The 26,619-nt window shown below is 43.3% G+C and overlaps 3 protein-coding genes across 4 annotated transcripts; all 3 read left to right on the top strand.

Annotated features, from left to right (window-relative positions):
- On the top strand, positions 1,870 to 11,091 carry LOC8077281 (serine/threonine-protein kinase STY17). 2 transcript variants are annotated; one of them, XR_002449894.1, is made up of 16 exons: positions 1,870 to 2,208; positions 3,315 to 3,429; positions 4,640 to 4,740; positions 4,972 to 5,026; positions 6,019 to 6,129; positions 7,023 to 7,070; positions 7,498 to 7,673; positions 7,745 to 7,852; positions 8,271 to 8,344; positions 8,469 to 8,641; positions 9,221 to 9,316; positions 9,397 to 9,467; positions 10,087 to 10,167; positions 10,261 to 10,314; positions 10,568 to 10,699; positions 10,789 to 11,091. XR_002449894.1 is itself a non-coding variant. In XM_002462807.2 (15 exons), the coding sequence occupies exons 1-15, from the start codon at positions 2,006 to 2,008 to the stop codon at positions 10,858 to 10,860; spliced, it is 1,599 nt and encodes a 532-aa protein (XP_002462852.1). In that variant the 5' UTR covers positions 1,875 to 2,005; the 3' UTR covers positions 10,861 to 11,091. The 2 variants fall into 2 exon arrangements, 1 of the variants encoding a protein (XP_002462852.1); XM_002462807.2 differs by lacking the exon at positions 9,397 to 9,467 and having other exon boundaries at positions 1,875 to 2,208.
- Positions 12,667 to 14,610, top strand: LOC8077280 (probable rRNA-processing protein EBP2 homolog). The gene is made up of 2 exons (XM_002462806.2): positions 12,667 to 12,897; positions 13,482 to 14,610. The coding sequence occupies exon 2, from the start codon at positions 13,495 to 13,497 to the stop codon at positions 14,356 to 14,358; it is 864 nt and encodes a 287-aa protein (XP_002462851.1). The 5' UTR covers positions 12,667 to 12,897; positions 13,482 to 13,494; the 3' UTR covers positions 14,359 to 14,610.
- LOC8077279 (auxin-responsive protein SAUR21) lies at positions 25,246 to 26,342 on the top strand. Its single transcript, XM_021454532.1, has one exon. The coding sequence runs from the start codon at positions 25,433 to 25,435 to the stop codon at positions 25,787 to 25,789; it is 357 nt and encodes a 118-aa protein (XP_021310207.1). The 5' UTR covers positions 25,246 to 25,432; the 3' UTR covers positions 25,790 to 26,342.

Raw genomic sequence — 26,619 nt, 5'->3', positions numbered from 1 at the left:
TTTAACACCCAACAAACGCCCCTAGCTCATTCATGTTCATATCTCTTGTGCGACGCTTATCCGCTTTGACGAGGCGACAATGCCCTCCTTTCCCAGTGCTCGACATGTCTTTCTCATAGCGGTCGTGGTGGATCGAAGCCCTTCTCATATCTTACTGAGAGGATCCCTTCTCTCAATATTGTCGACAGTGGCACCCATCTTCCCAGCCTTCTTCGATGGCTGTGGTGGTGCATCATGGACATGGTGCCCTCTAGAGGCTCTTTTGCTAAGGCTGGACAAAAAACTTGTAACTTAGCTTGCTCGACTCGCTCGTTAATAGGTCGGCTCGAGCTTGACTCTCGTTTTATAACGAGCCAGCTCGTGAGCTGCTCGCGAGCCATAACAAGCCAGTCAAGTATCATGCTAGTAACTAAAATTGGCTCGGCTATATGCCCAAATATTTCTCAGTAGCTCGACCTAGCCCATTCATAAATCTCTAATTTTATCCGTCAATGGATGATGCTTAAACTATATGAGTATGATTGTCATGTAGTCACAATCGCGGTCATAGTGGGTTGGTTGGACAAAACTCTAGTTTGTTTATTGAATTGTTAAAGCTATAAGTACTTTATTTGGTTTATTTTAAGTATGCATGTGATGTATTTGTTGCTCAATTGCTTTTATAAATTTATAGTCTCTTTGTACTATGTTTTTATGATTTGGCTCGCGAACCAAACGAGCTGCTCGAGCTCACTAATGAGCCGAGCCGAGCTAGCCTTCTAGCTTGTTAGTATAACGAGCTATAACGAGCCGAGCCACTAACGAGCCGAGATGCCTCGATATCTAGCCCTATCTTTTGCTAGACTTTTCTAAGCTCCAGAGATGTCCTTCTAGCCTTTGGGGGCAGCTAGGGTACCATCTCTCCTCCAATGACTAATCTAACAATATTAAGTATTTAAACCTATATATATATCACAATTATTATTATTATTCTTATATATTTATTTAGTTAAAGTTATTTATCATAAAATAAAATCGATAGCTATTTAAAGAGGAAGGTGTAAAAATCTAAGAGCATCTCCAATGGTTTGTCATTTGCACTTGCTATCCTTGTTTATTTGGCAAAAACTACAAATTTGATTCTCCAATGGTTTGCTAAAGGACTTGCCAAATTTTGAGGAGTTGCTATCCAGAGGCGCTCCACGCGCAAAATTGAGGAGTTGCTATCCAGAGTTGCTATCCGTGGTGGTCATTGCCGCCCCGTCCTCTTGCCTCCGTCGTCCGCACGGCCGTCCTCTGTCGTCGTCCGTGCGGTCTCCGTCCGTCGTCGTCCGCGCGGTCTCCATCCATCATCATACGTGCGGCCGTCGTCCGTCATCGTCTGCGCGGACTCCATCTATCGTCGTCTGCGTGGCTGTTCTCCGTCCCTCGTCCGCGCGGCCTCCATCCGTCGTCGTACGCGCGGCCGTCCTTCGTCGTCGTCCGCGCGGCCTCCGTTTAATGACAACGGTGGCCAGCAGATGGAGATCGCCGCGATGAAGCAGCGACGCACGGCGGCCACGAGAGTCACGACAGTTGAACGGTTGGAGGATGTGGGCCTTCTTTTCTATTTTACCAAGTCCAAATGACAAACCATTGGAGATACAAGATTATTTCACTTGCCATTTGTTTTAGCCACTTGCCAAAACACAAGATTTGACAAATGCAATTTGACAAACCATTGGAGATGCTCTTAGCATTTTTGGGTAGTTTTCCACTTGTGTTCGTCCCTGTTCCGTGCAACGGAAATTCGGAGAAAGATAGGGGCTGAATTGCGAGAAGTGGAGCATCGAATCCTGGCCCAGGCGAGCAGCTTCCCGTCTCCCCGTCTCATCTCATGTCATGACTCAGCACCACCTCCCCCATCCTCTCCTCTGTCCTCGTATAAAGCGCCGCAGCCCACGACGGCGACGCCGCCCATGGGAGCTGGAGCACCAGCACACGCCGCTGCCCCGGCTCCGCGCCGCGAACCCTAGCCGACCGCCCCATGGCCGCCGAGTCCTGCGGCAGCCGCGGCGCCTCGCCGCCGCCGCCTCCTCCCTCCACTGGCGGCGCGGCCGGGAGGCGCCGCAAGGCGGAGGCCTACGCCGAGGTGCTCCGCCGCATCCGCGCTGGCGCCGGCGGCTACGGTGCTGCTCGCCCCGGGTTGGAGGACGAGCTCTGGGCCCATTTCCAAGGCCTACCTGCCAGGTCCAAGACTCTCTCTCCTCTCTCTCCCTCCTGCATGTAGGATGTGTTGTGCTCGCTAGTCTGCTTTGCTAGCACCTCTGCGAAGAAATTTCGATGCGTCGCGTTTGATTCGTAGGCTCCTCTACTGTTGGATCGCATGATAAGTTGGTCTATCGTGTCCTCGCTCGAATTTTCTTCCTTTTGGTTATTGTGGCTGGGGTCCAGTCGATCGTACAGGACCCGATCCGCGCCGCAGCTGCTCGTCGCCGCTGTAGCTAAAGCTAAGCCTGCCGCCTTTTTGTAGTCGATAGGATTTGTGTTCGCGTTCGCCGTTGCGCTTGTCGGCCCACCACGGGTCATGGCATCTTTGCTAGTTATACGTAAATTTGCACGGATCAAGATGCAAACATAAAGCTAACCGGTTTCTCTATCTCGGTATTAATATATGCTAATCCTCTTGGTTAACATGCAAGCTTAACTAGTGCTAATGGTTCACTAGATCTAGATTAACACAACCCACACAACCCAACTAGACAGTACATGCAGTAGCAGTACAACTCCTTGTAGTACAGCAACTTGCTGTTTCTTTTCCCTTTTCACTTTAATCTCGTGAATACTAGTTTAATTCCTCTTCGTGAATGAACACGCTATGCCAGTCTGGTTGGATCAACGGCGCAATGCTTAGAAGTGGATGCTTTTATATCTCTTCGAAGTATCACTAAAATTTACACTGTTCGTCACATTGGTTGGCAGCATCTACTCGTGGAGATTTCTGCTTCTTATGTGAATGAAAATTGTGATATTTTTGTATACTTTGTTAACCTTAGGCTGTGTCTGTAAACATCAAACAGTGGTTGCTTGGGTATTCCTCTTGATAATTACCATTTCATATTTGTGATACGATGTTTCTTGTTTTCTTCTTTACTTGCCACGATCCCCATTTCCTTCTTGAGCATGTCTTGGCCTGTTTGTCACAGCACTGCAAGAACATGAAACAGTAGCATTGTTGTATACTTGTATATGCACGTCTTATTGTAGCTCGTTGTCACAAGAACTAACACTGATTTAAATAATTGCATGCCACTAAAATCTAATACTAGGCATGGTTCACTTTGTGGAATGAACAGATATGCTTTGGATGTCAACGTAGAGCGGGTTGAAGATGTCTTACTGCACAAGAAATTGCTCGAGCAAGCCCATGAACCCATGAATGGTCTGGTCTTTGATGTTCGTCCTTCACAGGTAATTAATTCATGCGCATCATATATCTACTTTATTTATTCATACTGACTAGGCATCAATTAGTGTCCATTATTCTCCCAATCTATTTCTATGAAATAACCATAAGCACTTCCTTGAAATATTCTTAAAATAACTCCTATCTGGTTTAACCTCTCAAATTCACACAATTACACAACCACCTTTCCATTCTCTTTTGCTGCACATACTGTTAGTTATTGTGTTACAGCGTGCCATTCTCAAAAGTCAAAACGAACTTCATAAAGGCTGCTTTCTACTTTATTCCATTGCATTGCATTGTTACATTCTCAGGATTTTGCAATGGTCTTGGTGGCAGCTAGGTCTTTTCATTTTATGTGTAATGTGTAATAACGTCTTTTGCAATAAGAGCACGCCCAATTTAAGCTTCTCTTATCCTGTCTCTTGTGAAATGAATATACATGAACGGCTGGATACTAATCAGTCTTAGGGCCTGTTTGGTTCCTCTTGCTAAATTTTAGCTAGCTAAAATTATTTTAGCTACTCTTGGATGACTAATGGAACTAAACTATTTTAGCTCCTTTTAGTCAATGTGTTTGGAACTTTAGCTACTAAAGTGACTAAAGTTTAGCTAACTAAAATTTAGTAAGGGGAACCAAACAGGGCCTTAGAATAAAAAAGTGCAGTACACGCTTATTCAAAGACGAGGTGATAGAGGATATCTCATATATTTCTTTTTGTTTATCTTGTTTTGGCATTTGTTTCTCTGATTTTAATGTTCTCAAAGTAGATCACACATTCATAGTTTGCTATTTTTATGTGTTTTTATCAAGAAACAGAGGGAGATAACATGCACAATTGCAGACTCTTTTCTTAATTCTTACTCAACTAGTTGATGTGTCTGTGGAGATGTGAAGTACCTGTTTCCACAGTACGGTAGTTTGAAATTGGAACGTTATAACTTATAAGACTTGGTCAGGGATTTATTAGTTTTTACTGTATTTGATGGTAATAGCATTATCGTACGGTGGGGGAGAACTTTGAATTTGAGGTTGATCCGGTGAATCTCTTAGCTGGATAGTTGTAATCCTTGGAAATTCATCCTTTTAGTATAAATAGATAGATATTGATACTGTGAAATTTTTAGCATATATACTGTAGTGTATTTCATTAATATGTTATTTAACTGAACTAAATGAACTGCACCTCTATGTTGACAATGATTTAGTTTTAGGTTGTTACTCTGGAAGAAAGCACTGGATTTGAGTCCGCAACTTCCTTTAAGCAAGAAGAACAAGATCCCCAGTGCTCAGTATTCACATCAAGAGGTCAAAGGTGATCTGGTCTAGTCTTCTTTCATATTATGCAGTACACTTGCAAGCTTGTGTCCTTGGAATAATTTTTTAATGCTGCTTATGGTATGGTTTAACACTTCTGCAGTTTATTTATTTATTGACTCTGTTTCATTAGAGGTGTTGCATTTGTTGGGCTTATGTAGGTATTAGTATGTTTTGGTAATGATAAATTAAGGGACAATATTTTCTGATGCATAATACTGTTATACAGGCCTCTGCATGAAATTATATTTGCGTGTGACGATAAGCCAAAGCTTCTGAGTCAGGTAAACCACCAACATCTTGTCTAGGAATTGAATAGCATTTTGATTTGATTGCATTCTTGTGTGGTCACTTGATTTAAGTTATTGTATGGCCTCAAAAGTTGTGGAAACCTCAATCAGCAATGGAGCTGCTAACACGAGCGATGTTTTACTTAGACCCCATTTGGCACATCTCCAGCTCCAAGTTTTATCTTTAGATCTGGAGTTTGTATACTAAGATTAAGAACCTTGAAACTCTTTTTTTTTGGTTTTTGAATAGAAAGAAAATAGTTCGATCCAAAAATTCAGGTGTATCCATTTTTTACCGCAAACATGCCACTGCATGTATTTCATTAAGAGGGTAGAAGTACACACGGCCATGTGCATTACCGGGCGAGCTGCCCGTCATGCACAAAGCAAACACCACTGGAACGCACGCACACTAGGCAGTGTTTTCAGGCGTATCCGCAGCTCCACGAATTTATTGAGCTAGAAATACCTAGTTCCAAATCATCCACAGATTTCTTGGAGCTGGGCTCTGCCAAACAGGGCCTTAGTGTGTTTGATTGTGAGATATCTCCTGCATATCTAAGCTACAGCCAGCCTGTGGCCTGTTTATATAATAGTTTTCCTGTGATTCCTTATCTGTTCTGCATACTTTTGCTTGACATGTTCAGCCAATTTCATTCTTTTTCCCTTAAAATTCTGCTTTGATGTAGCATCTACATGTTTTGAATCTTGTTGTCTTATATCTGTTCCTTATTCTTTGGATGCTGTAGATCCTTTACTTGTAGTATAGTTTCAGTAGGGTGCTAAACTGCTAACCTACTTTTTTTTAAAGAACTGTTTATACACTATAAGGTTATACACTTGATCAGGTGTTTTATTTTTTTATTTTTTTTAGAAGGTGGTTCTGTTTTCTGTTGTTCAAGATTCCACTTTGTTTCACTCTTGGTTGCTTTCTTGTTTTGAGACAGCTATAGCTATAAAATGTATATATCTCTTGTTTTATTCAGTTAACCTCTCTTCTTGGGGAGCTTGGTCTTAATATCCAAGAAGCACATGCATATTCGACGAGTGACGGCTATTCCTTGGACATCTTTGTTGTTGATGGCTGGAAGTATGAGGTAATTCAGCATTTCTGGTGGATAAAAAATTGATCAATCATTGTTTGACAGAGCCACATAAACCTACTGCAAATCCTTTAAGATGAGGTCATGTGAACTGAAGTTGCAATGCTACCAGTACTGATTTTGCGTAGATATAAACAAGTTTTAGGGTCTGAATCTGTTCTTTGTGTGATGATGCAAACTTTTGGCACTGTATTCCAGATACAATTGTAGCTGAAGCATACATCTTGTTCTTGTGTTGGGGTCAGTTAGAGTTATGACCTTATGCATGTGCAGTTTTGCATGAGCTCAGGATGTGCAAAGGAACATGTTTTTGGTTGCTGTTAGTAATTAGTTATTTTGTTATCCTCCGCACAATATAGATGAAAAATGGACAGTGGTAGGTAGATCCTGGTTTATTGCCAAAACAGAATCATCTTTCCACTTGACTCACCCTTCTGCCAAACACTCCTCTTGACAGTCCTCCATTCTGTTTCATTGAGACAATTCAATGTTGTTTCTTGATGAACTAATCTCAGAATTCTTTGCAGAAATTGAATGTTTTGCAAATTTTAGGGTGTGGTGATCATTTCAAAAATATTGATTTGAAGACGCATGATTTTAGTAGTTGTTTCCAGATCCATCTAGCTACCAGAAATCACTGGATCACACACAACAGTGGCACCAATATGGATGGTAGATGCTGGAAAAGAGTATGCTGGTCATCTCAAGCCACATAGTTAGCCTAATTAGCCTAATCCTGAGCTCAAGCTTTATCACTGTAAGAAAGTTTCAGAGTTGTAGCAAACTTTGTAACTGCAGTGCCGGCTTGAATTTGAAATTGTTATATATGTTTGTTCTTTTAATGTTTGTTCGCTTCTGTTTCACCCTCCTTTTCCAAAAATGTCCAGGCTGATATTCTCCGAAGTGCATTGAGGGAAGGCGTTGATAAAATAAAGGTAAGATGTGACAGACTAATGCTTTAACTGGAATATAATCAAGCTTTTCAGATTTATATTTATATCATATGATAAGTATCGTGTTAGTTGCTTTTGTACAACAGAATTAGTGTATTGTAGGTATAGCTTCATGTTTACAATTTGTTACTTTCATCTTACCATTTGAATACTTATATTGTCCTTAAGAAGTAGTGGTTGCACTTTTTTTTTGAGCGAGGTGATTGCAATTTTTAGTGTTGCTAAACAGTAAGATTTGCTTCTGTCAAAATTAAGAAGTGGTAAACTTTAGTGCCATTAATCTTGAAGAGCAGCTTGAATAAGACAGCATTAGCACCTCTGTACCTGATGCTGCTCATGTCATTTATCACCCAAAGACTTTCTGTGCATTACGGTCACCTTCTTAGTCCTTTTTTAAATGCTAATGCAGTACAGAGCATGGCCGTTGGTTCCGTCGATGTCTGCTAGGATGGATCACCAACCATTGGAGGTTTCTCCTTCATCTGACTTTGTCCAGATACCAGCTGATGCAGCTGATGTTTGGGAAGTCGATCCCAGGCTTCTCAAATTCGAACAAAAATTAGCGTCTGGATCATTTGGTGATCTGTATGTTCAAGTAGCAAATTGAAGTAGTAACTCTTATTTATATGTAACTGACTTATTTGATGTGCCATCAGATACCATGGGACGTACTGTAGTCAAGATGTAGCCATCAAAGTACTCAAGCCTGAGCGGGTTAGCGTTGATATGCTGCGCGAGTTTGCGCAGGAAGTATATATAATGAAGTGAGTGATGAACTTTACTTATGCTTGGACTGAGAAAATGGTGTAATAGTCACTTCACAATACAGCATTTTAGAATGATGTTCCATCATTTATTTATGACTGCCCAGGAAAATTAGTTTGCTGTAATGACTTTGCGTATGGGAAGTAACATGATGCTAATTTAAGATTTTTTGTTTCATATTTCTACAATTTGAGTTTACTGACCATGGGTTTAAGGAATGATTTCAATTACAATTTAATAACGTAGTGTATCAAAAACCTAGAATAGCATTAGTCATTTTTAGTCTTGATGATCAGACACTTACTGAACTTGAGACAATCATTATGCTCCAGCTCTCTTTTCAAAATTGATTTTTCTGTCACTCTTATTGATATATTCAGTCACCTTCTCCAACCATGTTTAATCCTAATTTCACAGAAAGGTTCGTCACAAAAATGTTGTGCAATTTATCGGTGCATGCACGAGACCTCCTGTTTTGTGTATCGTTACAGGTATACAGTCCTGAAACAGAATAATACCTCCTACCTCCACGGTGCTGCTTAGATTTTCTTGCATTTCTACTTTGGAGCATCACTCGTATTAGCTGTTTATTCCTTTTCTTTTTGTTATTGCCAGAATTCATGCATGGAGGCAGTATTTTTGACTTCCTTTACAATAGACGAGGAAATTTTCAGCTACCGGATGTGATTAGAATTGCATCTGATGTGTCCAAGGGAATGAATTACTTGCATCAGATTAATATAGTTCATAGGGACTTGAAGACTGCAAATCTTCTTATGGATGATCAGGTACTTAACTGCACATCGTAGTATTAACCTTTATTACAGCATCTATCTCAGGAAAATAGAAGTCTACTACCATACTCACTTCTCAGGATAATAGAATCTTAGCTTTGGATGCAAAGGTTATTTTGGTCCTGAACTCCTGATATCCTGACATCTTGAAGATAATTCTGCACTAGCTTAGACCTCTGTGAAATTGAATAAAAATATGGTCAACCTCTATGGCCGTAACTGCATATCTTACCACAAACCAACAGCTTCACCGGAGCTCATGCCTATAAGAAATTGTTCTGAAGCCACCTCCTCCTCCTCCACCCTCCAGCAGTCCTATGTGCACACCTGTCTGTCTACTTATACTGCAAATCTGCAATTGCTTCGATATAGGCCTGCATGCATCGTCAGTCACTCAGTCTTGTCAAACCAATCAGTGGACCCATTGTATCTGTGAACTATGACATTTGTTTTTTAGAATGAATCATGATCATGTTGAACTGGTTATGTTTGCTTGCCCTTGGGCACTATATATGTTTCAAATAAATAAGCATGTGTTTACTTTTGTGCCATTTGAATGATATAATCTTGCAGGTTGTCAAGGTTGCAGACTTTGGGGTTGCAAGGGTTAAAGACCAGTCAGGAGTTATGACTGCAGAAACAGGAACCTACAGATGGATGGCCCCTGAGGTTGATTTTGCCAAATTGCCTGTTATTAAACATTGAGAAGCTCTTAGCATTAAAAGCAGCTTATGTGAAATTCGTTTCAGTGCTTAAATGTGGTTTCATATCAAGCGGGTTACATACTAGTTGTGCAGACTGCAGACAGAATGCCCAAAATGTGAGAATTTATTCCCCCTAGACCACCTTGATAGTTTGCTTGAAGCAGCAAATTTGTTGGGGCCTCATAGTGTTATACCTAAAAGTTTACTTAGTTCCCAATGTTACTTTTCAAGAAATCAAGATTAAAATTTTCTTTGAGCAGCTTGCGATGCCTTTTTTTTTTATTATTATTCTGCACGTTCTACATCAATGCTACTTCATCAAGCCAACAATTCTAGCATGCCTGAATATGATTTGTTTACTTGGTCTGCCGTGGGTATTACTGTTCCTGTATTTAAGCTAAAGTACCATAAAGAAAGATCTCATTATTACCAGAAAGTACTTCGGAAAAAAAACCCAAGATCCTTTTGTGGGATCAAATGGCTTATGCCAGCTTTAGAGTAAACTAGTGACCTGTCAAACTGAAGCTAGTCCAGCAAATGTTTATCATTTATTTTTACTCTGCCTTCAGTAATACATAACAGATAATTTATTGGTATGTTGGGGGTTGATTAGCTCCTTAGGTGTAATATGAATGTTCCATCTTCACAATGCACTTCAGATTTGTGCCACACTAGAGTCAAAACTAGCTTTTGTTCATGCAGCACCTTGTTTTACTTAAAAAAAAATATCTACAGGTCATTGAGCACTTGCCGTATGATCATAGAGCGGATGTTTTCAGTTTTGGGATAGTTCTTTGGGAGCTGCTGACTGGAAAGGTTATTTTCTCTCACCATCATTTTGTTTCGCCAGCATAATGGTAGAGCAGAAGTGTGGCTGTGCTAATTCTTGAGTTGGCCTTTTCTTTTCAGCTTCCATACGAGGACATGACACCTCTTCAGGCAGCAGTTGCCGTTGTTCAAAAGGTATCATAGTTTAAGACAACAGTTACTGTGTTTGTCACAAAATAAGAACAGTAGTACATCTTGCTGTTATCATACTACATTAATTTGCTGAAAGGAAAATGTTCCAAATAAAAAGGCGATGCTGAATTGTAGATCCATTTGAAGTCCTGGAATCTTTTCCGGTGTTTGGTGGAAGTGAATTGTTCCTTGTGAAACTGCTGTCAAGTTCTTGTTTTGAATCCTAATCTGCCAGACCCGATAACTCTGCATGCAGGATCTGAGGCCTATTATTGCTGCTGATACTCATCCTATGCTCGCGAATCTCCTTCAGAGATGCTGGCAGAAAGATCCTGCTCTAAGACCAACCTTTGCCGAGATTGTGGATATACTCAACTCTATAAAGGAGGTGTGTGTTCACACAAAGAACTACGTGCGTTTCCCCTCGTTTTTATTTTATTATTTTGTTCCTTTTTTTTTCACACGCTTCATTGCCAGGTGGTTCAGAGTTCTGTGCATCACAAGAGGCATCCAGGTCGATCGCACTCTGGGAGGAGACGAGGCTGTTGATGCGCCAGTTTTGTGTAGTGTGCACGCCCGTTTCATTTTCATTTTGTAGTCGAGTGATGACTTCAGAATGCGGCCAGAATAGTTTACTATGTTCATTCCGAGAGTTTTTTTACAACTTTTTTCTTTAATTTTGTGAAAGGTTATCAGCTTTTTAAATTTTGACTAAACTTTCCACCTTTAAAAGCTTATAGAAGGGGGCATATCCACGTTTACATTTGGCCTGTATCTGTATTTCGTACTGTCTCTCCTTTCTTTTTTCAAGTTGCGGTAGGCAACCAAGATTCAAATGAAAATCTTTAATCAATATAGAATAAGTATGTGTAGATTAAACCATGTAAATTTAGAGAACCATTTTGGTATATTGTTAATTTTATGTTTATGTTTATGAGTATTATAGATATATGAGGTATAACTGTTAACATTGTGCCGTTGGAGACCGTGCTGGATCAATTTGTGCCTTATATGGAGTATATTAGTGGTGCTACTAGCGGTTAGGGAAGAATGCCGTCTTTGGCCCATGTTGGCTGATCCCTTACGTGATCAGATACATGGAAGAGGTGGAGAGTTGTTTTTGGGCTTTGGTGCTTTGAACCTGTTGAACGTTGTAATTTGGTTACTGTGGTAATAAAATTTGGTTTTAAGATGGTGGAAAAAAAGGAATAATACTATCAAAATGTTATGGACGGTTTGGCAGAAGAATGGCTGCTGACCCTGTTCGTTTGGGTGAAAATAATGTTCGTTGATTTGTTGTGCGAGATAAATATTGTTTAATGGTTGACAGATTTAATTAATAAACTTAAAGAATTTATTTTTGTCTCTCTCTCTTAAAATGAACTAGGTGGGTTTCATCAGCTCCGGCTCCTTTGGGTGCACTGTAGCACAAGGGAGTACAAACTACAAAGTTGGGTTCTGACATGGTGAGCTCATGGGCAAGTAAGGTCCCGTTTGGATGTCTTTGGTAAACTTTATCGTCCGTCACATCAAATGTTTGGATATATGTATAGAGTACTAAATATAGATTATTTACAAAATTGAAAACATAGTAGAGAGTAATTTGCGAGACGAATATTTTGAGCCTAATTAGTCCATAATTGGATAATAATTATCAAATAAAACAAAAATGCTACAGTCTGTTAAACTTTAACAACCTCAACCAAACACCCCCTAAATAGAGGGTGTAGATGGACAACTAGCTCTCTTGGCACTTCTTTACAGAAGTAGACGCTCACAAACACGAGCGCTATGAGCACTTTCGGAGACCTGAGTTAGACTGACAAATCTCGAGATTGACTAAGTCACCATAGACGCCTCACTGTCGACGGGCACGTCACCCACTACTGAAAGCATAGCACCGACAAATCCTAGAATAAATCCAGAAAAATGCGAGCACCAATGTTAAGTTGATAACTTGAACTGGTCAGTCCACCATATGATCAGTTTGACATCCACACTCACTAAAGAAAGCTCTCCACTCACAATTATTTCTAGTTCAGGAGAAAATTACTATAGCTTTGCATGAGAAAAACGTTCCAGTCTCGTAGAAATGTTCTATGTTCGAGTAAAGATGGTTTTATAGACTAAAACAAAAAAAATGCCCATCTTTAATGAAATATAAATTTTCTTATTTACAATGCAGGAGTAAATGTTATTATTGTTTCACTTATTTGAAACTAATATTTCACTGGGCAGTGACGGTGTCTTATGGAGAGGATAAATATGAAATAAAAAGAATATAATATAATAAAAGGTAGTATAAAAGATAGAGAAATAAAAAAATAAAAAAAACTACTCCTATGTGCGTACAAGCGCGTCTCAGCTTTGGAGGAGAAGGCCCGTTAAAGGCCCAACTACTACTGACAAGTAACCCTAATCGCCACCAGCCTCCGCCTCTCCTCCAAGTGCCAGCCGCCGTGAGCTCGCGCGCTCTCTCTTTCTCCCTCTCTTTCTGCGACGACTGGGTGGGCTACCTCCACCGCCGCCCTACGCCAGGTGCCGAGGGCTTCGCTGATCTCTTCGCCGGCGAAGAGCGTCCACCAGGTATTCCCATCCCCTTCTCTTCCCTGTCTGTCTGCTGTGCGAGACTTACCAAACTCTAACCTCAAGCTATTTGGCTATTTGATTGATGCCTACTAACTTTTAACTTTTGCAAAAAATTATCGGGGTTACATGTGGTGCTGCATTAATTATATTGCTTTGTTGATTTGCGTCATGTCGAACTTGCTGGGGATCCATATGTAATTTATTGGGTTATACCTGAAGAGTGTGGACTCGAGCACAAATGTATAATCTGTACACAACTATCTGTCATACTTCTGATGACGATGTCATAGGTGGGAATGGACTAATTATTTGTATCGTTTAGTTGCCTTTTAGTTTATTTGTCCTGTGATACCTTGCCCCTATGTCCTTCCAGTTTAGCTGTATTCAACTGTGTGGTTCAAGTTCCATATGAATTTTGTTATGTTTGTCGTGTGTAGCATTTGGTTTTAGTTTCAGGCAGTTCAAACTAAGATGGGGGCTTTGTGGAATTTTAGCTTCACCTCTGGCTTTCTTACTATTTTTTGTATCACCGTCATATTGGTTTCTGTTAATTAATATTATCTCATTTTCTTTGGTAATAGCCTAATAGGAAAAATGGTGGCCCTTGCAAATGAAGAGGCCTTGGCCCATGATGAAGACATCATGGATGATGTTGATTCCGATGTTGAAGAATCAGACTCTGAAGATGATTCAGGTGAAGAAGCTCAGGCTAAGCCTTCAGACAAAGCTATATACAACAAGGATGCTATTCTTGAAAAACTTGAAGACATAGCCTGGCCCAAGAATGTGGACTGGATGCACAAGCTCACTATTGAGCATGATCAGGGGGAGAAAGTTGATGTGAATGATGATCTTGCTCGCGAACTTGCGTTTTACACCCAAGCTTTGGATGGCACAAGGCAGGCCTTTGAGAAGCTGCAGTCGATGAAGGTCCGGTTCCTCAGGCCAACAGATTACTATGCTGAGATGGTGAAGACTGATGCGCACATGCACAAGATCAAGGGGAGGTTGTTGTCGGAGAAGAAGAGGATCGAGGAGGCTGAGGAGCGGAGGAAGGCTAGAGAGTCCAGGAAGAAAGCAAAGGAGGTTCAGGCTGAGAAGAAGAAGGAGAGGGCTAAGCAGAAGAAGGAGCAGATTGAGTCCGTCAAGAAGTGGAGGAAGCAGAGGCAACAAGGGGGGTTCACCAAGGGAAATGATGATGTGCCAGACCTTAATTTTGAAGGAGAAGAAGGATTTAAACAATCAAAGAAGAAGAGGCCTGGTGTTTCTCCTGGTGACAGGTCTGGTGGTCTTGCTAAGCGAGGTAAAGAAGGAAAGAATAGGAGGGCAAGGGATTCCAAGTTTGGGCATGGTGGTCGTAAAGGGCTGAAGAAGCAAAACACTGCTGAGACCACTAATGATTTCAGAAGCTTTAACCAGGGGGGTGAGTCTCAAAACAAGAAGAGAAAGAGGTTTTGAACTTTTGATGGTTATTGTAAGAATCTGGGTGAGTCTCAAAACCAGAAGAGAAAGAAGTTTTGAACTTTTGCCATTATTATTATTCTTGTTGCGGCATTATTTTGTTATGGTGTGTGCCAGAAGCAAAAATTAGCTCATATTAGTCTAGGGAAGCAGTCCAAACACAACACTTAATGTTTTGCTTTATCTGGTGATGGTCTTCTTTTACCGTTGAATGCAGATAAATTTTACCCCTCTGCATGTATACTCAAAGTTGCTGCTGTTCTTCCTGTTGTTTATTCCTTCTGTTCTGCATTTTGTTTGGGTTACTATGCATGTGTTTGTTGGGTTAAAGGGGTGATAACATTTCCTTTGTCGGTGAGTCACGTCTCCTTTATCAATTTTGATGATATACAGTTTCCTGACTGCACCGATTGCGATGCAGCATAAGAGTGTTTCCTCACCGAACCTGATCGTGATAGAATTTTTGAAATGTTCATCCTGACTGCTATGGGTGTTTGCATGCGTCTCAGATAACATATCAAATATTTGGGTTGGGCATGTGGAATTACTTGTGTTGTGACATACTTGTATATTTTAATGAGCTATACTGCTTGCCAAACAAAAGCATCCATATTTTGCAAATTTTTCCGTGCCTGGTGATAATTGCCTAGTACAGTGTTATCCGTTGTGAATATTTGTTACAAGAACAATTGAGTCCCCCTTGGTCCCTGCACACCCACACCCAGTCCCAGACCCAGTATGGTTGCCCCTTTCAGGCTTTAGGAATTCTTTTTTCTGTCTTTACGAGTTAGAACATGGAGCAGTTCGAGGAAGTATTTGTATTTTTTTTCATCCTCCCAAAAATCAAGATTACAGTTGCTTAACCAAACTGTTACAGATGCTCTAAGCCATACAAAGATTGCGAGTAAGATTGTTTTAGGGTGTGAATCGGCCATGCATCTGCTTCCCCTGCATAGCCTGAAGAACATTTTACCAGTGGAACACATTCTCAATATGAGAAATAAGTGGTGACTAGAAAACTCTTATCCAGCACTAGAAACTGACGTTTTACACATGATGGTGTAGGAAAGGTTTTTTTTTCGAGATCGGGGATATAGCCCGTTTTTCATTAAGCAGAAGAGAATGGTCAATAGACCTACACATAGTTGATACAAAAGGATTCGTGGGTAATCCAAGGATTACCAACTAAGTCCTCAACACAAAAACGAAAAGCAAGAAACAAGAGGGGCGGGGGACCCTCCACCTAACAACCTAGCAAACTGAACTTAATACAAAAACTCAACACCATGGTAGCCAGCAGTGAGAGGAGCCAAAGAGATAACAGCGGCAAAGCATCCGCTAGAGCTCGAGATGGCAAAGCATCCGTCCAACCAAACCGGCAACCTCGGCAGCAAAGCATCTACCGGAAATGTCAACGACCTCGGCGGCAAAGCATCCGTAGGAAACACAGCGACCTCAGCAGCAAAGCAACCACCGGAAACGCGACCTCAGCGGCAAAGCATCCGCCGGAAACACCTCGGCGGCAAAACATCCGCCGGAAACCCCTCAGTGGCAAAGCATCCACCGGAAACGACCACAAGCACAGCTACAACAAACACCAGCTAGATATACCAAGGTGACGAGAAACAAGAAGCCCAAATAGGTGCAGCAAGGCGACCAGGGAGACCACGCGGAAGGAGCGACGAGCACCGAGAAGGACTTGCGTCCTCAGCCTGCCGAAGACGAAGAAGCTTCGGCGACGCCTCCAGGAAGGTAGATGACGCGCTGCGCCACCACCGCCGGCCCTGAACAAACGGACGGGGTTTTCACCCAGATTCTTGCTTCGGAAACAGGCCACACATGGCGACCGAAGCAGCAACGCCGAACGGCCGAAGCCGCGGCACAGGCGCCCAGGTCGCAGCCTTGACCACGCCACCCACACCGCCACCCAGGACAGCCCTGACACCGCGCTGACACCGAGCTGGCGCGGGAGCGCAGTTCAGGGCCGCCAGCCGCCAAGGACGGGGGGCAGTGGCCGGTGGCCGCCGCCGGGTTCGGCAGCCAGAGAAGCACCGCTGTGGGGAGGGAGAGGCCGGACTTCGCCCCAGCAGCCGGCCAGTGAACCGGAGGCAGAGCCCGCGGCAATGCCCGCCGGCGCCGCTGATCCAGGGAGTGGGAGGCCGGATCCGGCCATGGGAGGCCCGGATCCGCGCCGCCAGCCGCTCTGCTCGCCGGAGAACCAAGGTCGTGTTCATCACCTTCTCCCCTGCCTGCTGCAAGAGGGCGCCGCCGGTCTTGCGCTAGCCGGCCACCACGGTCTCCTCGGCGTACTGCGCGACGTAGCTGCCGGTCTGCTGCGCGCCGTCGCGGGCGCGGTCACCCTGGCCTCGGAGGCCTTCTCCCAGGCGGCCTCCGCTGCGTGCCGGAGAACCAAGGTCGAGGAGTTGAGGTGGAGGGGAGGAGGTGGGGAAGAGGAGGTGAGAGGTGGAGGGAGGAGGCACGGATGGAGGGACGCCACGGGCCGCCGCCGCCGCACGCCGGAGGGCAGCGACGGCGGCCGGAGGACAGCCGGCGGGAGAGGCCTACGGCGGTGGCGCGGTTGCTCCCCGAGTCGCCAAAGGGGGCGCTCGGGGAGAAACAAGGTATATATCAGACTTGCTGTGGATCAAACTTATAGGGCGATGTAGGAAAGGTTTTCAAAAGTACTCCGTAGGGGATTGCTTTTGTGTCGGTCCTTCATGCCTCATCCTGTGTCTGGATTTCTTATCGAGAATTTGTTGTGCTACTAGCTTGTGTGGATGAACACACTGGAGACAGTGAAATACAGGATTCGATCTGTATAGTTTTTTTTCCCCTTTCGAAAGGTAACTGTTAACAGGGGTGTTTGTATCTCAGGGTAAAAGTTAGCACATCTTATGATAATGGGTTAATTAAGCATGAAAGCCCATTAGCTCTTAGTTGCCTATAATTAGCTCATGTTTAGTCCTCTTATTTGGCATCCAAAATCTAGGGCTAATCGTTACCTTACGAGATTCAGACACCTTCAGAGCTGATAGGACATCTTTGCTAGCTAGATACCATGAATTATGTTTCGGTGCGGCTGACATGGACGTCCGCATCAGGAAAATCGCTCCTGTCTATTTGCTCCAAATTTCTCCATCAGCATTTGGTTCTTGTTTCCCGGAGGATGGAAGCGAAATTGTGTCGTCTTGTGTGGACAGAAATTGTCTCTTTGATTTGTGGCGATGCGGTGCAATGATTGTTCATGATTAAGGGGAATTGACGGAACGAAAGCAACTTTTTTCCCCTTCCCCTGCGCTAGGCCTCTGCTTATGTGAAATGTGGTGGCTGGGTTCAATTTTGTTCATATGTTCTCATCTTATGCAGATTGACACAATTAAGGACTGAACTGAATGAACATAGTAGCAGAGAGATTATTTAAGGTCTAGAATCTAATGGTAGCATCGCTGTATCCCCGGACATGTATGTACTATAGCTTTAGTCGGATGGCTAGCTACTGTAAATTACTAGTATTAATTAAGGTTTGAAACGGTGGCAACTGAATAAGAAGATCGATACATTTCTATGGATAGATTTGCGTGGCATATGGAGCGAGCACATGCGGCGCCTTGCAGCCATTGCTGCTGCCTGCTCTGCTACTCCCGTCGTCGTCCTTCACCCAACAATACACCCAGCTGCCCGCCGATGGAAACGCCACCTCCCGGCATGCACACTAGAGCCATCACTTTCTGTCTTTTCTTTTTAAGTTTCCCGTCCAAAAAAGACAGGACAGTGCAGTGTCACCGACCTCGCGGCCTGAACATATACAGCAACAGTAGTATATACTCCCTCTTTACCTCAATTTGTTGACGTCGGGGATGTGTGTTTGTGTTTTAGTTAACGTCCTAGCTGTCGATGGGTGGAGAATGACCCAGTTGCCCTCGAATATCGCTTCGTTTCCAGGCCGCACTAAGAACGCACGCGCGCCTCCGTTGCTTTCGCACGCGCTCCTATCTCCTCGACTCACTCGCATAGTCGCATGCAGTATATTCCTCGCAGCTCGCCCGTAAAACTTAGCCAAACGCGCGCGTCCACACGTAAAACTAACACCAGCACGCGCCATGCAAAATCAAATCACGTGGACTGGAAAAAAAGCGTCAACGAAGGGATTCAAACTCTACCCGCCTAGCTGAAAGCACATCCACTTGGCCATCCTAGCATTGCCTCGGTTGTTGTATATAGGATACCCGCAACCCTATTTAATAGGGGTAAACATGGAAGAATAACCACTAATTAATGATTTCTTGGTAAGTACAATCATGTCCTAAACGTCAACTAATTTAGGTATAGAGGGAGTATGCAATTAAATCCAAGCTTGTCTACCTTACTCGAATCACTTGTGGTTTAACTGACCATGTCAGTATGTCACTATATGGGTGTCCGCCGATCCATCATCTGCCTAACTCGCAAGTTGTTGGTGGCCGATGGTGTTCGTTTTGGCTTATGCTGATGTTACTGTTCGTTGATTTACTGTAAAAAACACTTATTAGCAACTATTGTATAATATTTTTCTTTCATAATAAATTAGCGAATATATATAAAAACATTGTTTTTATGCTCTCACAACCAATCAATATATCCCTGAACATATATGTGTGCTCTTATGAGAAAAAAACACTGTTTCATACATGAAAAGTAGTGCTGAGCGAACAAGGCAAATTTACTTACCTTTTGGGAGAGTCACGCTAGCAACTCTCTTTGCTTTCTCTTGCAATGTATCTCTTGATATCTCACTCTCAACAAATTCCTATCCAAGATTCCAAGCACCATGAGCATCCCCAAACCTTGCAGACCCAAAAAACTTGTACCATAGCTCTACTAATTTGCTACCGATGACTAGAACAAAAATGGTTTTTCACCAACGGTCTTTTCACCGCTAGCTCCACACCAAGCTTAGGGGGTCATCGATGTTGCTAGAGAGGGACCAAGCCTAGTGTTCTAGCACACCAAGATTGCAAGGGCACTTAGCTCGTCTCTCTAGCTCTCTTAAGCTAAGTCCTAATCACTCGATAATGATGGCACTACGCACATTTCTAATATAAGTCTATGTCGTATGAATCACTCACTGCTTCTCCGCAGTGGACAATTCAATGATGCCATGCCTACTAACATTGTGCTCTCTAGACTCACCAGATGATCCATTTAGCTTCCAATCAAGTGATCTAATGCATGTTCATTTGTCATTTCAACTTGGATCTTGATTGTTCTTCCATATTGTTGCTTATTAGGATCTACGTAAAACCTATTTAAGAAATCTTGACACAAATATATTGTTAGTCCAATTGGTCATGTCTGTTATTTCAATCACTCAAACCACCGAGGGTATAGCATAAGGGCCATGTTCGTCCAATTCGTATACAAGGGCAATGCATGATGTGGAAGCATGGGTATGAATAATAATGGATCTAACTCTATGTTTTCTGAATATAAGGAAATGTCCCTTTCGAAGTTAGTACTACGAAGTTAACCTCTGATATGATTCATACGACGATGTCGTTTTCATTTAGTTTAGCGGTGCAACTAACTAAGATATATAAGCGTATATATTGTCCGTTACCAAAGTGTACCAGACCAGGGGCAAAGCTATCACACTGAAATTACCCTGGTCCTGCTATATAGCTCATCAAATTGAGAACACGAACGTGAACGACCATATGGTAAAATCTCAGTTTAACAGTAGAAAAAAAATCACCATGGTACATTGGCACCAAGGGAAAATCAACGCGGCGCCCCTGCAAATGACCATGATACTACGCTTGGTATAACTAATACAATACAAATGTTTATGAGTCAAATGAAAAACTATACATGCATGCATGACTTCAGAACTTGCAGTTATAAAATACTAATAGCTAATTTGAGGTGGTGATAAACTCAATTATTGGAAAATATTAGCAAATGGCGTATTATAAACATACTATGTATGAATAGGGAAGGTATAGTAATACTATGAATAACTCATCACTGAATATTGGTAACAATATCAGCCAAAGAACGTTCTCCCGGCCCGTGGTTCTAGGCATGCAGAGCTAGCTCCCAAAATTTTTATTAAAAAAGGAATTGATTCCATAAAAGATGGGATCCATCGGTAAGTAGAAAATTGCTGATATTTTATATAGTTTGTTCCCTTGTCTAAAAAGTCATAGCTTAAAGTATTTGTTGTGAGAGAAGAACATTGCTGAATGGTTGACAGATTGGACGAATAAACATGTAACAAGGTGGGCATAGCGAGCTGTGCTGTAATCATTAGTCATGAAAAAACTATAAATATATATGCTGCATATATGGATAAAAATGTGGTCCAAGACACTCCAGATTTTGCAACCGAAGCAAACGGGCAGCCTCTGCCCAGTTTCAATCATGCATGGGGCATGGCCACGCGCGCTGCCTACCTCTTGTTCATTCTGTATGTGCTGACACTCTGACCACCTATGTCATTACGTACGTTTGATTTCTATAGAACTTATCCCATTTGGATAACGGGGAGTCAAATATCTCTCAGGCACGAAAATCTATATATGCATACGCATGAAATATACAATACAGAATTTTACATCACTCTTGTAGAGAACCATCAAATTTTATGGACCCATAGGAAATGAGCGCGGTCGAAAAGCTTATTTATATGTAAAACCTGTTTTTTAATTTATTTCTAATACATGATGCTAATACAACATTGGCACAATAATGCTTCCTTCTAGCTAGCATGCCTATGCGATATACAAGTATGTAGTCACGTCATGCATGTGACCAATGAGAAAGGAGATAAAGATAGGGAACAAACCATCAAAAAATATAAATATTTATCGGTTTATTAAAAACAAAGGATTTTTTTGCAATATTATATATGTATGGACTGCATTGAGACAGAACTTGACTGTGGCTTAAGTGTGTGTTTCCAAAAATCCTAGCGAAGCAAAAAAAAAAACATACGAATCATGACAGCTCTAACATTTTGTTCGTGTTTTAAACCAGCTGCTTTCTAACAAATCACAAAATCTTGGCAGCTACCTCGTCGCCATGGCCAACTAGACCTTCCCAAAATAATGGTCAACTATCCTTGTATTCATATAGAGAGAGCACTTGCTCTAGATTATCCAGTAAACAAGTCTTCTCTATTTTGTGCACAAGTGTCACCATAGTTTTCTAGATCTGCTTGGTTAACTGTATTAACATGAAAACATCTACACTCGAAAGAGAGTTTTTGAAAACGCTGCCATATCGCTCCTCTCTGTGGGGCGACATGGGTGGCTCCATGCCGCCGTCGCAGAAGGCCTCCGCGCTGCCTCCTTCCCTGCCCTCGCCACTACTCGAGCATGCCGCCAAGCCCGCTGGTGCAAGGATGGCGGCGAGGCCCCCACTTCTCTTCTTCCTCACTTCTTGTCCTCCTTGTACTCGTGCTTCAAGGTCATCATCCTCAATTCCGGTGGCCGGGGATGCGGATGCAGTGGCTAGGAGTAGGAACTCGTCACCCCACAGCGGTGCTGGCGCGACATGGCTCTGGCAGCAGCGTCTCCTGTACGTCCTGCGCACCTAGCTACCAAGCCTGCCTGCGTGCGCCTAGTCGCCCACGCACCTACTGGCTACTGGAGCTACGGTCGGCCAGGGCCAGCCCATTTGCTCCCATCCATGGTCGACGGTGGGCAGGCGTGCGGATCAGAAGATGTGCTTTAGTGCTTGGCAGGTGTCAATGAGTCAGCAGGCGAGGGCGCCACCTTCGGCGTGTTGCTGTGGCTATTGCTAAGGCACACGAGCTATGGGTAGTGGCCTTGTAGCAATGCCGGATGCGTGGTTTCCCACGGCATGTTAGAGGTAGGGTAGCGTGACTATGTTCTTCACGTTCATGTGTAGGGCCCAGATGCGGTGTGGTGCACGTGGTTTGGTTGTGGGCCAATCAATGGTGGGGTTATGTGACCACGAGCGCCCTCCCTTTGTGCTATTCTCTAGCCAACATTCGACCATTGAGGGCCTTCTCTACCAATCATCGAGAGGGCAGTGGGCAAAGCGACAACATCAACCATTTGGTGTCTGTGGTGGCCGCATGTTGGTGGCGTCGGCCACTAGTGTGTGCCTACCACCATTGTGGGTGAGTCTAGAATGGGTTTCACGTGGTGTGGTGGCGACCGACACCCCCTCCCCCATGACGCTTGTTGGTGTGCACCTCCCACCACCGTGGGTGAGTCTAGAAACGACTCCACACGGTTTGGCAGTGGTCAGTAACACCCTCCATTCAGGCATGGAAGCTTGCGGGTGCGTGCCTCCCACCATTGCAGGTGAGACTGAAAACGGCTCTGCATGGTGTGGCAGCGGCCAGCACCACCATTCTGTCCAAGTGTGGACGCTTGTCGTTATGTGCCTCCCACCGTCGTGGGTGAGTCTAGGAATGACTTTGCATGTTGTGGCAACACCGTCACCCCTCCCACTATCACAGGCGAGTCTAGAAATGACACTGCACGGTGTGCCTCCCACTATAGCGGGTGAGTCAGAGAATGGCTCCACGTAGTGTGCCGATGGCTAGCTCCCTCTCCATATAGGCCTAGATGCATTTTGATGCACACCTCCCACTATATCTTGGGCGGGTCTAAGAACAGCTTCGCGTGGTATGGCAGCAGCTGACGCCCCATCTCCATCCAGGCGTGGATGCTTCCTATTGCATGCCTTCCTCCATCGCAGGTGGGTCAATGAGAGTACAGTCAAAGATTCTAAAGCTCAACTTAGATTAGTCTAGGCTAGCAACGAGGGTTTTCTTCTCGAAGGTGTCACTGAAGAACCTATTATTGCCGCTTCTTCTAGATCAGCCCGATCAATGTAATTATCCCTCGGCACAAGGCTCAGGCAAAAACCTTGCCAAGCTCCTGTTTGACTGATGATGATTATATGTTGGCATCGTTCACCTCATTGGAGGCATTATTGAAGAGGTCTCTGTGAGTTGGTGTGGTAGTCTTTACATTTCACTAGTGTATTTATGCCACTTTTCAACCTGGTGCTGGGGTCTCAAGGAATTGCATGTGTTTAATTTATGCTGATTTGAGTTGTGTTGTATAAATCTTAATACAGGCCAATACTAATACTACTTATCAAAAAACTACACAAGTCTATCTAGATGTGCACTAAAGTTTTGTTGAGTGTTGCTATCTCTAATGCAAAAAAAGCTTTACACCCAGGGGCGAAGGTAAGTAGTTTGTAGTGGGTGCTAATGCACCACCCAAAAAATATAAAAACAGTGAGATTGATTAAAATTTCACCATATATGCACCCCTCAGTAGACATGTTTATGCACCCACAAGGCAAGTGCACCACCCTCAAATTTGCTCTAGCTTCGCCACTGTTTACACCCTACCAGGTTTCAATTCTATCAAGTAACCTAGCAAGCTAGACTAGAAAAGTAAAGTGCATAACAAGGAAGCAAAATAAATGTGGAATTGTAAACAGATTAGAGAATGTCAAAACTCCGGCTTCTACTTTTCCCAAGGCATCAAGAAGATCATGCTTCCCCATATTTCTCATTTGAGCCCCTCGTAAGGATGTTCTCGTGAGGGCCAAGCTCCTGATCGGTAGCTCTAAGGATAGCCCATAGTCCTTCAATTCCCATGCACAAGTGAGTCTCTGTGTGGTATTCTTCTAGTCTCAACATCTCCACTATCGAGCTTCCATCCAAAACTTCGTGAGCTTTGTTCCCTTAGCATAGACGACCACTCGACGCATTCCAAAGGATCTCACAAGACTACAAGCCCATATACACAACACTTTATGCACACAAGAAGATATGCAAACCTCAGTAGTAACTAAGCCTAAGCCGAGAGCAAGCTCTATATGTTCCCTGAAGTAGCCTAATAAGCACTATCACCAATGCCTTTGGCCAATTTCTGCAATCTTTCCTTAACACTTTAGTGGCTAGAGCAATAATGGATAAGGCTCAAGTCATTAGCAACTTCCCTAAACTCTAACACTACTCAAATGGCCGGTTTGGTGGGGGGTTGGTGTACCATCGGAGAGCTCCAGTGAATGTATCACCTCCACTGGATTCTCTAACATCCTCTCTGTATCGAAGCTCCAGTGACTACAGGAGCTAAGGTGAGGACTTATCTTCTTCACTATTACTTTTTTTTTTCTAAGTAAGGTCTTGTTTAGATGCGAAAAGATTTTGGATTTCGCTACTGTAGCACTTTCGTTTGTTTGTAACAAATATTATCCAATTATGGACTAACTAGGATCAAAAGATTCGTCTCGTGATTTACAGGTAAACTGTGCAATTAGTTTTTATTTTCGTCTATATTTAATGCTTTATGCATGTGCCGAAAAATTCGATGTGATAGAGAATTTTGAAAACTTTTTGGTTTTCAGGGTGAACTAAATAAGGCCTAAGTTCTTCGATTTTTTTTACAAAAATAAGTCACTTCGAAGTACTAACCTGGACGAATTTATCAATATTGATGTATTTTTCATGTGATAAACCTTAACGCTTTCGTATATATATATAATGTTGGTCACAGTTTGTAAAATTGGACTGCTACATCCATAAGCATCATCATCAGTTTATTGGGAACGCGGAGCTGGGTATTTCACATTTTGGAAGCACAACCACATGCAGTTCCTCAACAAAGGTTAACACATCATCAGCAGGACGGGACCAGTGGTCTGGCAAAATAAGCTTGTATGTCTAGCTAGCTTAATCAAGTAAGCAAGTAATGCACACCTATCCGGTGATCCTCTCCAAGCAAATGCAGCAGCAGCCCTGGTCCACATGCACAACCCCACAGTGCGTGCTGGTCCAAATGCCACAGAACGGAGGCACCCCCCAAACACCTATTTATACCCCACTAGCTAGCTAGCTCCCCTACTCACACACACAGCCTCACCAGCAGCCACATAATAGTGCAACACAAATAAACCTGTTTGTAGCCAATTCGATCAAGTGAAGACTGTGCAGTGCAGCTACTAGCAGTTTGTTGCTCCAACATATATGCATGTGCCGCACACGCAAACTAAACTAGCTAGCTAACCACCACCAGCACAGCACAGCATTTCTTCCATGATGATGGGCTCACTGAAGCTGACGGAGATCGTCTCCAAGAAGTGGGGCGTCGGCGGCGGCAGCAAGGTCGCCTCCCCGAGCGCGGCGGCGTGCCCGCGAGGCCACTTCGCGGCCTACACCAGGGAGGGCCGCCGGTTCTTCATCCCCATCGCCTACCTCGCCAGCGACACCTTCCAGGAGCTGCTCAGCATGGCCGAGGAGGAGTTCGGCGAGCCCGGCGACCGCCCCATCGTGCTGCCCTGCTCCGCCGACCGCCTCGAGCAGATCCTCGACGCCTTCCGCAGCGGCGGCGGCCCCAAGAAGAAGAGCGCCGGCGCCGGCGCCGGCAGCGGCAGGATCAGCAAGATCTGGTAGCACGAATGCAGTTGCATTACTGCACCCTCAGCTGCTGCTAGCTGCTAAACACGGCCTAATTGTCGTCGTTGGTAGCAGCTGGATGAGCCTGGATGCATGACTGTGAGATTATTATTATTAGTAGCTTTTTCGATCCATTGATGATTATTCACTGGCGCTCAACTAGTCCTGCTGATGATCAGCCTAGCTATTAGCTAGGTGTTGTGATCGATTCGTTAGTTAATTAAATGGTTTTTTTTTTTTTTTTGCTGCTCTGCTCTCCTGGGGTGATCTGCATGCCAATGCAATGTGTGTGTTTTCAGGAGACCAGCTGTGGCGTGGCAGGCACTACTATGGCCAACCTGCCGTGATGTAACATCTCTGTAGACTGTACCTTTTCATTTGTTGAATTTTTTTCCTTCTCTCTCTCTCTCTCTCTCTCTCTCTCTCTCTAGCTTCTTCTACTACTTCTCTTTGAGAACTCATTTTTTCAATTGTCACATGACTAAATATGTACATGTTGTTGGCAATTATTTTGGTTAAGCTGTGTGACGAGTGTCCATTGTAACATCAATTAATGTGTCGTAGCTTTATTTGGTGCAAATATGGCCAGATGAATTCATTTTCTGCTCAAGGAGTGTTAAGATAGTTTTTTTGTCCATAATTCTTTTGTCGTATAAAATGTTTTTTTAAGATAGTTTAGTTAATCCTTAGCAAGATTCTCTCCACTACTTAGTTATTTCATCTGTAAAAACATGGGAACACTCAGGGATTATTATGGGGGAAAAGGTGACATTATATTTAATTTAGACAATGCAAGAGTTTGAGACGACGACGCTGACCTTTTTTTT

Source organism: Sorghum bicolor, chromosome 2 (genome assembly GCF_000003195.3).
Source record: "Sorghum bicolor cultivar BTx623 chromosome 2, Sorghum_bicolor_NCBIv3, whole genome shotgun sequence".
NCBI classification, from domain to species: Eukaryota; Viridiplantae; Streptophyta; class Magnoliopsida; order Poales; family Poaceae; genus Sorghum; species Sorghum bicolor.
Note: the sequence above shows the minus strand (reverse complement) of the source record. Positions and strands in the feature narration are given on the sequence as shown.